Raw genomic sequence first — 12375 nt, forward strand, 5'->3', positions numbered from 1 at the left:
TAAATTTAAAAATGGCTGATAAAATTAACACTAGAGGGGACCAGAGAAAATTACGGAGTCCGACCTTGCTTTGGCAAACTTACACACCGAAGCAACACTAATTTTAGTGACCTTCTATCGACGTAACCAGGTGCCATTTTGAATAACAATCTTTCTGTATTTAACCTTATCCTTAGCCAGCAGTTTCAGGTAGGATTTGATGTTGCCCGTTCTGGCCCCCAGCAAACATTTGACTATGGTCCCTGGTGTCTCTAATGCCACGTTTCTGACTATGGAGCTGCCAATTACCAGGGTGGGCTTCTCAGTGGGTACGTCACTCTGAAGAGAAAACCGGTCAGAAACGTGAACGGGTTGGTGGTGACTAATGGGCAGAGATCCATGACTACGCTTTCTGCGTACAGTTGCCGAATCGCGTGGCTGCTCAGGAACCTTTGGAGAACAACTATATGGGGGGGCCTACTTTAACTCGTGGATGTTAATCAGGCCTAAAGCCGGGAGTCTGGCTCTGACACCCTTGCCTCCAAAGCTAAAAGATACTACACTTATTACACATAGAATTATCACTAAAGGAGGCAGAGGAATAACAGAAAATAACTGACACAGAGAGCAGGAGAGGAAGAAGTAAGAGTCGAGGGAGGGAGGGAGAAAAGCCATAGCTATGCTAAACTAGTGCTAGCAGAGGCTAGCTACTCCTTACTACCAGAAATAAAACTTTGTGTAAGAGACAAGTCCTCAGTAGAAAAGTGCAGCAGAAGGCATTATGTTTTAAAGTGCTTCTGGACAGTTAGTTACTTAGATACAGAGATATCGCAGACAAAAAAGAACTTCAGACGGAGAGGGCCTGAGAGTATGCGGCGGGCTGATTGGTTCCAGCTGGTACTTTCTGTCGGCAATCAGCGGGGTCCTTTATATTGGAGTAGTTCCTGGAGCAAAATGCCAGCTGGTTCCGCTTTCTAAGTGGTAAACAGGTCAAAGTCAGTAGTAATCCAAGCTCCCAGTGAGCCCTCCTAATTCTTCCTTGCTCTCGTCTCCCACAGAACCAGACCTGAAGCTCACATGGATCAAGCTTGCTTCCTCCATCTCCTTGCAGCTCCAAAACTGTCTCCTCTCGGGTTGACTCACCAGCCTGCCTGTCCACCCTCCATCCATCAAATCTGTCCTCTGAAAAATAACCAGATAACAGAGGTTCTCCTTTTCTTCTTCAGCCCAAGCTCTGTTCCTCTCCCCTGATCAATGGTCTGCAACCTTCTCCAACACTTCAGTGAATAAACTTTCTAAATCTGCTTCAGTGTCCGTAGTTGTCGCTTGCTTGAGAGTCTCTGGTTCAAGAATGAACCAACTACTTCATTCCATAAAGTAAATGTTACTTTATGAAAGTTTTAATGCAGTTCATTAAGTAATAACATCACAATATCAAAACAACAATCTACTTAGAGGTTATATAAATAAGTTATTTGCTGAAAAACAGCTTCTGTAGCAGCTGAAACGTTGTCAGTCCAATCTGACAAACTGTCAGCCTAGTGGCTCCTGCCAGTAATACGCCGTGCCAGCCAGTACTAAAGCCGTGTCAGCCTGACGAGCCACCAGTAGTGTCACACTGCTGCCACTGCCACAAATTGAGCTTGCTGTCTCGCCATCTTTACATCCTACATGTTTGTAAATGAGGCTTCAGTCATATCAAAAATAACAATGTGTTCTTATATCAAGGTCATTCCGAATGCACCATGAGAGAGAGAGAGCTTCTAATAGTCATCCACTTTGTCTGTACACTCATTTCATTTCCAAATCTCTGTTATATACATAATGAGCATGATAACTGCATATCATGGCAGAAGAACTGTCCCGTTTAGATAAACTGCTAATGTCTAATCTACATAAGTTTCGAAATGTAACAGGCAGGTATTATTAGGGTTTAACTGACTCATGTGCTTTAAAAAAAATAGTCTTAACAGACTAAAGGAGAAAATATTGATTTAAAAAAAACAAATACAAAAACTTTAAAAATACAAAAAATGCAACACTGAATACAAGAGACAAAGCCCTTTGCAATAAATAAATAAATAAAAATAATAAAACAGGCAATTAAAGAGCTAAGGCAGCATTTCCTTCTGATAATTAGCACTTTTAAATTCTTCTGGTAATTATCTATCTTTAGTGTTACCAGGAGAAAACTAATTGTCATGAGAATTGTGATTTATTACATTATGAACTACTATTTATTTAAACTATTGGTTTCTTATGACAATCTATCAATATCAACTTTTAGTATAGTATGACTATAAAGTAAATCACTGTGATTACCAACATTTAGACTGAACATCCAAGGCTGCGGCAGTTGTTAGAGCTTTAGGGTTTGATTCTCAGCTTTGGGTCTTAAAAAAAAAAAAAAACAGCAAACAGAAAATACTTTCTGCAATCCATTCCTCTAAACTGCCAATAGGTGTGTCTGTGCTCAGACAGATGGCGTTCAGAGAACCCAGTGGTGCCTGTGTACAGCAGCTTCTGTCGGTGTGCCCCAAGGCAGCTGTGGCAATGTGTGCTTGAATTGTTGAATGATTGAGTGCAGCGTAAACCACTTTGGAGTCCCCTGACTTAAAAACAAACTGTATAAATGCAGGCCACGTTTTGCATTTTATTTGTTTTTTCCTGAGATGAACTGGCAATCTGCAGGTCGTACACTTGCTCAATCACCACAGGACTAAGTACCAGCAACCATGAAGAATGGATTGTCATTCCAAACCAGCTGCTACTGATGTTAAAACAGTTACTGCAATTATTACTAAGATCTTAACCTCAATTAAGTTGTAAAGTGCTAATGTTTTGGGAATAGAGCTCTAAATGTGTGCCCTGTTATATCAACCCAGCTGTGAGGCTTAATGTTGCACATGTGGCCAGATGTTACAGGTCAACTTGTTGGATAAACAAATCCACAGGCAGTATGGTGGCTGTCCCCCACCATACTGCCATTTAGGCGCTAAATTATTGATGTCCACTTGTTTTCTCAGTAGCTGCTCCCTGCTGCACTCCACCCTCTGTAAATCCCTGTGTGTGAAAAGTGTGTGTGTGTGTGTGTGCGCACATTCCTTCGCATTCAGAGGAGCGGCAGTCAGGCTGAGGCTCCGCGCACAGAGGACACATTTATCCAGGGATCTCTCCACACAACACGGGGGAAAAACAAAATAAAAACATGCAGGTAAGAGTGAAATATCTCCAACTATATTATTATCTAATAAATAAAAGAATGGTTGTTGTAGTCGGTGGATAGTCGGTGGATAATAGACCATGCATGAGTTAAATATCCGTCCACTCTCTGTGCTACTTGTTGGATTTTTTATCCTTATTTCGTTATTTTAGCATCCCTCCACGGGCTCTGTTTGCTCATTTGTTGCCAGTGTTTACCCAAAGCGGAGTTTCTTAGTGAAGTTATGTAATTGCTGCTCAGCTGGAAGCTGAATGTGGAGGAGACGCTTCGCTCCGAGCGCAGCGCAATCCCTGCATACGCCAAGTGTCACCCGGCATCATGTTCCCCTCACCGTGTTTTTATCCCTCTGTCATAGGTCCTGGTTCCTCTTATATGGGCTTCAACTACTCTAGTTTTTTTATTCGTGACACAGAGAGTGTCGCGTGACCTAAATGCTGTTAAAACGCGTGCGCCTCGTGTGACTATCTCGGAGAGTGGGATTATGTGTCAGAAATCGCGTGTCTGCCGGTTTTCCTTCAGATTGAGGGCGCAGGTTAGGAGATCAGTCCCTAAAAACAAGCTGAGTGCATCTAAGAGCCTCAAAGTGTTTCCCTGTTCCTCGCAGAGCACTGCTCATTAATCCACTATGGTTGAGTTTCTCCTCCTGTTTAAACGATTTGCTCCCTGAGATTGAAATCAGGAACAACCTGTGGATGATAATTAAACATTTGTTTTGCTTTTAGGAATCAATAAGGACACAAAGATGCTTTATATATAACTGTTGTTTTATTAGTGTTTATTTAACCCAATTAGGCACTTGCAAAAAATTACTTTATATAGGATTGTACTGTTTAGGCATAGCATTATGACCTCTAAGAGGTAAGTAAGATCAATTCACCAAAAGACCTTTAATGTCAAAATTCTTACTGATTTTTGGATATTTTCACAGTGATTATATTATTTATTATGTGTGTGTGTGTGTTTTTTTTTTTTTAGATATATAGAACCTGAAAGACAAGAGGGATGGATAAAGGGGTGGATGGATAAATGAGTTTTGTCAACATGAAAATTAAATAAGAGAGACTTATTGGAGGGAAATTGTCTTCCACCCTGCTGACATTATGAATTTATTTTTAACTTTTCCTGTGTGTGTGTGAATTTTTTTGGGTTTTTTTTTTTGGTAAACATTTAAATCAAACCTTAATTTAATTAGACACATACTTTTGTTTCATAATTCCCTTTTTAATGGACAGTTGGCAACACTATGATATATGAATGAATTATTGGGACAGGGAATGGTAGTCTGAGAGCACAAACATGTCTTTTGCAAAATTTTCACAGACTGATAGAAACCATTTAAAATCCTGTTTATGGATTTTTTGGGTGGATGGATGGATGGATGCTTCAACAGATACCATTGCTTCATGGTAAATGTTGCAGTGTTAAATTAACACTTTAAGAGCACATTTGGTCCCATATTAATTATACTTCTGCAACTGCACAAATCAGTGTTGCTTGCGTCTGGTCACAAACCAGTTTTGCTTGTATGCTTCTGCAACGTCGGTCTGGAATTTCTAGCAACGCACAGCGGTTTCCCGCCAAAGCGCTAGGGTGAGCCTGTTTGAGAACTTGCGAGAACTTCAGCGGACACCAAATGAAGATTCTGCCACCTCTTCCACAACAACTTCTTCCTCGCTTTCCTCCTCTAAATAAAAAATGCATGACGAAAGAGACTCATCCATGACCTTTGACACAAAACTCTCCTCCTCTTGCATGTTTCTGCTGTCCATAACGTTCCTTGACAGTGTCGTTGCTAAGTGCTACTTGGTCCCAATGTAATTTCCCATTGGGAACCTATGAGAACCAAGTTGCTAATGGGTTAGAAAGATGCTTCCCAGATATCCGCCATCACAATCCCGCCCCCTTGATAATCGACCAATTACATTCACTTTATTCACTTATGTAAAGTCAGGTACCACTCTGGAGAATTCGGAACTGCAACCAATGGAACAGCTGCTTCCCTATGACTTTAAGTCAATTGAGGCACTAGCAGTAGCAGTACTAGTGGAATAATGTACATACCTGAGACTTAAAATATTATTTTAATACGGTTAAAGCCAAATATGCATGTGGATATGCTATGGCAAAAGGTATTGAAAGTTCATCCATCGATCTTCTGCCACTTGTTCCAGGAAGGGTGGGGTGGAGCCAGTGCCTATCTCCGGCAGTCTAAGGGCGAGAGGCGGGGTACACCCTGGACAGGTCACCAGCCTGTCACAAAGCAACACAGAGACACACAAAGACATACATCCATGCACACACATGCTCACACCTAAGGGCAATTTAGAGATGCCAATTAACCTAACAATCATGTATTTGGACTGTGGGAGGAAGCTGGAGTACCCTGGAGAGAACCCACGCATGCACAGGGAGAACATGCAACTCCAGAAAGACCCCGGGCCAGGAATCGAACCCAGAACCTTCTTGCTGCAAGGCAAGAGTTCTACATAGCCCTTATTACAAGTTTGATTATAAATTAATCTAGTCAATCAGGATTTTCACTTTCCTGGTGGCAAATTCAACAGCACTGTTGTCCTGCAGAAAATACAAGAAAGTCCTGGGTTTGATTCCCCGCATAGAGGGTCTTTCTGTTGAGTTTACATGTTCTCCTTGTGCATGTCTGGGGTCTCTCAAGTTGAAATGACAAATGGCCTGTACTTACATAGCACTTTTTGAAGTCAAGAGACTTGACCAAAGCACTTTACACTACGTTCAGTCAATTTACATGCACACATTGATGGTTGCAAGCTATATTGTAGCCACAGCTGCCCTGGGGCTCACTGACAGAAGCTGCCATACCAGTGGCAGCAGCTGGTCTCTGATTCAGAGGATGCTCAATGGTGTCAATTAAATCAAAATCTTGGTAAATTAATAAATGTTGAACACATACCACATAACTAGAAAGGGTAAATATAGCTGTTGTGAATCCCTCTGAAATAATAAACTCCAGAAACCACTGCGATACGTCAACACAAGAGACTGTTCTGACTGAGTGATTGCTCTTTCCTCTCATTTGAGTCTCATGAGGTAAACCTCTCCTCTGTCTTGCCACTGTCAGTCAAATCTTCAACTGTTCTACCAAGCTTCATGACCCCTCCTGGGCCTGTCCCCACTCCACAGACCCCATAAGATGGCTGATTTTTGCATGTTTAGCACTCTACTTTTTCACTGTTTGCTTCATTGCACAGAGGCTCAAGCCTCAACGGAGATTTCTCATTGAGAAATTTAACAATGCATATTAGATAAGTGTTTGAAAGAAATTTAAAGGTGAGGTTTAGCCTCCCTAATACTCAATGAGAAATCACCACTGTGCCATACACACGCACCATCATCAGTAGGCAATGCAGGTGAATGTCTGGCCCAAGGACACAATGACATTGAAAGTCAGGCGTCGGGTTTATAGTTGACGACCCTTTGGTTGCAGGACTAACTCCTGTATCAGATGCCCCTTTCACCCTGGCACTCTGGCTGCCTCCCACAGTCCAATAAACAAAACATGTGAGTGTGTGTGTGTGTGTGCATGGTTTTCTGTCTGTGTTGCCTTGTGATGGACTGATGAACTGCAGGATGAACCTTGCCCTTTTCCCATACACCGTTAGAGATGGGCAACAAACCACCCCATGACCATAATGAATATCTGGCTGAAGATAGTTGGTTTCTGTGTTTCTTTACTAAGCATACAAAATATTTACTACTTTGAGGCAGCTCTTGTCAGTGATGCAATGCAATGGTGGTAAGAGTACAGCTATGAGCATATGTGATTAGGTGTCTTTTATAATTTACTCAGAAATAAACAGTCAGCCAGTAGCTCCAATGATGGACCTGATGGATACTGGAGTTTTGTTGGATGGATTTATGTATTTCTGTCAAACTAGTTTTTCTATCTAGTTATTATGATACTATTCCTCAATCTAAACAGTGTCAGAGATAAAACTATGTATAAGTCAATTATATTGTGTGAGTTAACTTTTAGAGGCTTTCGTTATAAATGAAAACATTTGTACGGCATTTATAGTTTTATGCTTTGGCTGTCTGTCAACATGCAGGTGTTAGAATAAAATCATGCTGCAGGGCATCTTGGGGCTGGTGTATTCAATGCTTGACTCACTTGACTCACTTGAGTTCTTTTTAAATAATATAACGGAGAGTAAATCTGTCATTCTGACCCATATTCACTGGAATGAAGGTGGTGAAAGTGAGTTTACCCCATTTTAAAACTCGTAAAATAACAGATTTTAAGATTGAAAAATGCCCAGTATATGTTGATAATTTTATGATATTTATTTTAGACTTCGACTTAGACAGACTTTATTGTCAAAAAGAAATTTCGTTCAGTATAGCTTTTAAGACATTTTAATTTTTAAAGTGCAGGAGTGATTGTATATTTGCTTTCGCCTTCCTTAGATTTTAATACTTTTTTGTATTGTTTGTCTTAAAAGCTGCCACATTTGTAAGGAAAATGGATTTGTTGGTTGGACAGCAGTGTGCGTGGCTTTTCCAAGAAAGGACACCATCAGTCTGCCTCTACCAAAAGCTGTTTGGCATTAGCAGAGAGGATTTGGCAAGTTTCCATGGGTGCAATTCACATACTCAGCTTTGTAGCCAAGGGCAAATGCATTAAGTTAACAAATTTTGGCCCAATTTATTGGAAATGAAGAGAGTTTCTGAGCCCATAAATTCTGATAAAGCTGCAAGTGTTTCCTTATAACGCCACTACTTTTGTTAAGATGGGAAAAGTTAAGTGTTGTTTCTTTTTGCTTAGTGGCCTTTTCTATGCCGTGATCCTCCCTCATTAGAGCCCCTCAGCTGTTCTGTTTTCCTGCTCCTTGTTTCTGTATCTCATAAAGCAGTGATGCTCACCAGTATATACAGTTTTCATTGTTTCTGTGTTTACTCTCATATCTCTCTGTTATATACCAGCAAATGACCTATTTCCTATCCATCTCCCTTATGTCTTTTTTTTTGTATTCTATCACCTAAATTTTGATGTTTTTCTTATTCATTTTATTTTATGATTCAAATTCAAGTATCTAATTGAAGACATTTGCCAAAAAAAAAAAAAAAACTGAAATTGGCAGGATTTTGAGTGTTGTTCTGTTTTTGCTCCATTTGGGAAAATTTAATCAGAAGAAAAAGATTTTCAGCACAGATGGGGAAGGTACTCAACAATTGTATTCAAGTAAAAATAATTGTCTAACAAATAAATCGAGTAACCATAGAAAAGGTACTTGCTAAAATGGCTACTGAAATGCCTAATAATTGTCGTCTTGTAAAATCTAATATATTCTAGTATTTTAATATAAACATTTTTCTTTTTACAAAATAAATGTATAAAACCATGAGTGACAGGTGACCCACAGGCAGGTGTTCCAGGCTTGTCCCACCCAGAGGGACTATTTCTCTTGGCTGGCCCTGGAACTCCTCAGGCTTCCCCAGGAGGAGCTGGAGGAGATGTCACGGAAAAGGGAAGTCTGGGCGACTTCTGCCCCAATGACCCTGTCCCAGATAAGCAGAAGACGCTGAGTACAAGTACCTCTAAAACTTAACTTTACTGTGGGTAAGCCATATAGGTGAGAAGAGGATAAAGAAGTTCCAGCAATGATATAACTGTTTACTCTGTATATTAGTGTGAAGTTGGGCAGCACATAAGTATGCCATTTATTATCATCAACGAACTGAAAGACTTTGTATTTGTGTTGCGTTAGAAACTGCTATTTATAATTACATAGGAGGTCTCGTGCATCTAGGTAAGCAGACATCTTTGCACGGCAGCGCAGAGCTGACAAATGATGATTGTAGAGATCACCGTTAGCCTCAAATGGGACAGCGGCAAGTTAGGCTTTCATATAAAATGTATATATTACACAGAATAAAAAATATTATTTATAAAATTATCTATGTAAACAAACCTCCTCATAACTTAACAAGATAGCTGATGTAAACGTTGCAAAAGTCATTTCTTGCACTTGAAACTCACCTTTTACACACTTTTACAAAATTTTTCTTTGCTTACAAATATGTTCTGCTCCTTTCTTAGTATTTGATTTTTGTCTCAGACTTAATGTCTCCTTAAATCTGCATCTCTTGTTTCAAAGCTACAGTCTCTACTACTGTATAAATTCCCAAAAGCCAGTGCTCTCAGGAGTGTTTTCTCTGCAGATTTTCTTTCCTCTCAGTTATAACAAAGTGGTGTTCAGATAACAGTCAGTAGAATTACTTTTACACTTTACCACCCTACTTAGGGCATGTCTGTTGTGCTCAGTTCACTCTTGATCCATTAGCAGTAGTGAAGCAGACTGTAGCAGCAGGTTCTCTCTTCCACCTCTAGAAGCCTGACTGTAAAAAGGAGGATTCAAAATCTTATAAATGAAATATGGCTAAAGAAAAAGATTTTTGGTGGAGGAGCATAGAATATGTAAGAGGCTGTTTTGAGTGTGAGAGACACATTTTGGGTGAACAGTATAGTAGGGTTGTCAAAAGTATCGATACTCAAAAAAGTATCAATACTGAGATGTTGTATCCGGATACAGTACTCATTTTCAAAAGTATCGATGCAGTGCCACCACCAGTGGCACCTAAACAGTCATTCATCCAAAGTGCAGAATAGAGGAAAATGCACTTTCTGAACACAGTGTGATTGGATAATTCTGTGCACTTTTCAGTTTCACACTTTTTTTGTAACAGGTGCAGCTGCTGAGGATTATTTTTGTTTCTTAACCAGTTTGGCTAGTGTCATTGTTATGTCTGCAAAGCATAGCAAAGGAAGGAACACTTAATTTTAATTTTGTAAGTTTTTTACCAAGCTTGCTTAATATTGTGCACAGCAAACAACCTCAAAATATTCTTCTTATTGTTTATTGTATTTATTTATTGTATTTTTATTATTAATGAAAATTTCTGTTGAATTTTGGAGTCTTTGTTTTTATCCTTGTGGTATCGAAAATGGTATCGAGTATCGAATATTTTCCTTAGTATCGGTATCGAGTTGAAAAGTTTAGTATCGTGACAACCCTACAGTATAGTATAACATCTGAGAGTCATAATAAAGCCTCTTATTCTCAAAGTTTTTAAAGAAAGACGTCTCCATATCTCAGTGTTAAGCTGTACTTTCCATTCTTCTTTCGGTTACAGCAGATGTCCAGTCTTTCTGAACATGTTTCTGTCACAAGTTTCTTTCTGTTAAGTTTGATTGATTCGCTCCTACCTTCCCCAAATACGTGCCATGATAGATTCGAATGATTAATGGTTAAGTGCAATTAGCTGGGCTTCCTCAGACTGACAGCTTTTTGCTTGCTGACATAAAAAATGGCTCCATTATAAGAAGGTTCAATTTGAAATGTAATATTTAGTACTTCTTTAAATGTCATGACATAGGACAGAATGACCCAGCATTCAAAGGGAGACAGACTATGGGATAATTCAAAGCATTTATTTTAACAGAGCGTGCTGCGGATCCGCGGTATCAGCGGCTAGGGCGTCTATAACTGGAAACTCTTTTTTAATAGTTCAGCCCATAGCCAGAGAATGAGGTAGGATCCAGCCGGTTGGCTACCAACAAGATGCGGCGGGCACCGCCCAGAGTGTCCCAGATGCTGCAGCTCCATAGGACATGCATGAGTACGAGCCAGGTCAGGAAAACAGATCAGAACAGGAGCAGGCTGGTTCAGGGTTCCAGGAGTCCACAGACGGTTCAGGTAGAGCGTTCAGATGGGAACAGGGAGGCTCAGTGGTTTAGAGGCAGAACAGGACAGGATCAGGTAATCAGAAACACTAAGGTAATGCTAAAAATCACTTGCTCCACTGAGATTATACATGATTAGGCACACTCAGTGGACGAGAGACGGAACAGGTCAGGATCAGGAAATCAGAAACACTATGGCACGCTAAAAACCACTCTCACCACTGGCCTGCGAGAATGAGAAAATTTAGCTCTGATAGCTGGATGCAAGTAGCCTGGGTGCCATTCCGAACTTAGTCCCGCCCACAAAGTTTGAGGTCGGGAAGTTCGGTTTGGCTCTGCTCCATAGTAGCGCGAGTATTATCGCCCACTGTCAGGCGATCCAATCAAATTGTCAGGGCGGGCTTTATACGATGATGGACAGATGACCAACAGTAACGTAATCAACCACGTGACCAATGCGCGCTTGGGTGACAACAATAACGGCTGCCGCTGGAGAGTTTAGGTGAGTAGATTCTGCTATTAGGTCTGTTCTAGAAGATATCGACAGCAAATTAATTTTAAAAGAGGAACAGAGAAACGCGATCAAGTCTCATCTTCTTATTATAGGCGTGCAACTGCACGCTTTTATTTTTGTGGACAACAACTATGCCTGGCTTAACATACGTCACGCACTCCGTTGCTCTTATTGGTTGTAGGTCTATCCAATTGAGTGCAGAGGCATTTTTTTTCCTGGTTCGTTCAAAACACGCCCCATAATCACAGCTCTATGGAGCAGTATCAGACTCATATTCTGACTAGAATTGAGTTGGACTACGTCAGGCTAGGATGCAAGTACATTAAATAGACGCAGAAGCAGGTGGATCAGATGAGTGGTATGAGCAATTAAGCCAGCCATCAGCACTAAGTGAGTCAAGTAAAATGACCTGAATTAGTCTAATATTTATTTAACTTAGTTCCAAGTGTACTACTTACATTTTCTATGCTATGCAATAAAATATGAGCTTATATACTTTTTTTCCTATAGGGAAATTAGCTTCGGTCCAATAGGTGCATTTACAATAATCAATAAATCATTAAACTATGGGAGAGATTGTAAACGTTCCATCTAGGGCTGCAACTAACTATTATTTTGCAAAGTCGATTATTCTGTTGATTTTTTTTTGATTAACCAATTAATAATCAGATAGCCAAAGGCTCCTTAAAGAAGACTTTTTATGAATTTAAACCAGGGGAAACTAAAACTTTTACACTTCGTTACACTGAATAGAGCATATTGAAAGAAAAAAAAAAAAAAACTTTTTTTTAAATCTTGAATGCACGATGTTTGCATATTTTTTTACAATCTTGGTATTATTACTGGGTTGCTCTTTCATCTAAAGGCATGTTTTAGAGTCTCTATACTCCAGTTAACGATTAATCAATTGCTAAATTAGTTGAAGATTATTTCAATAAT

The 12375-nt window shown here is 39.9% G+C and overlaps 1 protein-coding gene across 2 annotated transcripts in view; it reads left to right on the forward strand.

Annotated features, from left to right (window-relative positions):
- The first annotated feature begins 3055 nt into the window (after nucleotides 1–3055).
- kcnip3b (Kv channel interacting protein 3b, calsenilin) overlaps nucleotides 3056–12375 on the forward strand; it is a 58769-nt gene continuing 49449 nt past the window's right edge. For both annotated transcript variants that reach the window (XM_038277210.1, XM_038277211.1), the window contains exon 1: nucleotides 3056–3193. In XM_038277210.1, the coding sequence (XP_038133138.1) occupies nucleotides 3188–3193 (6 nt within the window). In that variant the 5' untranslated portion in view covers nucleotides 3056–3187. The remainder of the gene's footprint in view (nucleotides 3194–12375) is intronic.

The sequence above is a fragment of the Cyprinodon tularosa genome, unplaced genomic scaffold (assembly GCF_016077235.1).
Source record: "Cyprinodon tularosa strain WSP-4 unplaced genomic scaffold, ASM1607723v1 ctg130, whole genome shotgun sequence".
In the NCBI taxonomy this organism is placed as follows: domain Eukaryota; kingdom Metazoa; phylum Chordata; class Actinopteri; order Cyprinodontiformes; family Cyprinodontidae; genus Cyprinodon; species Cyprinodon tularosa.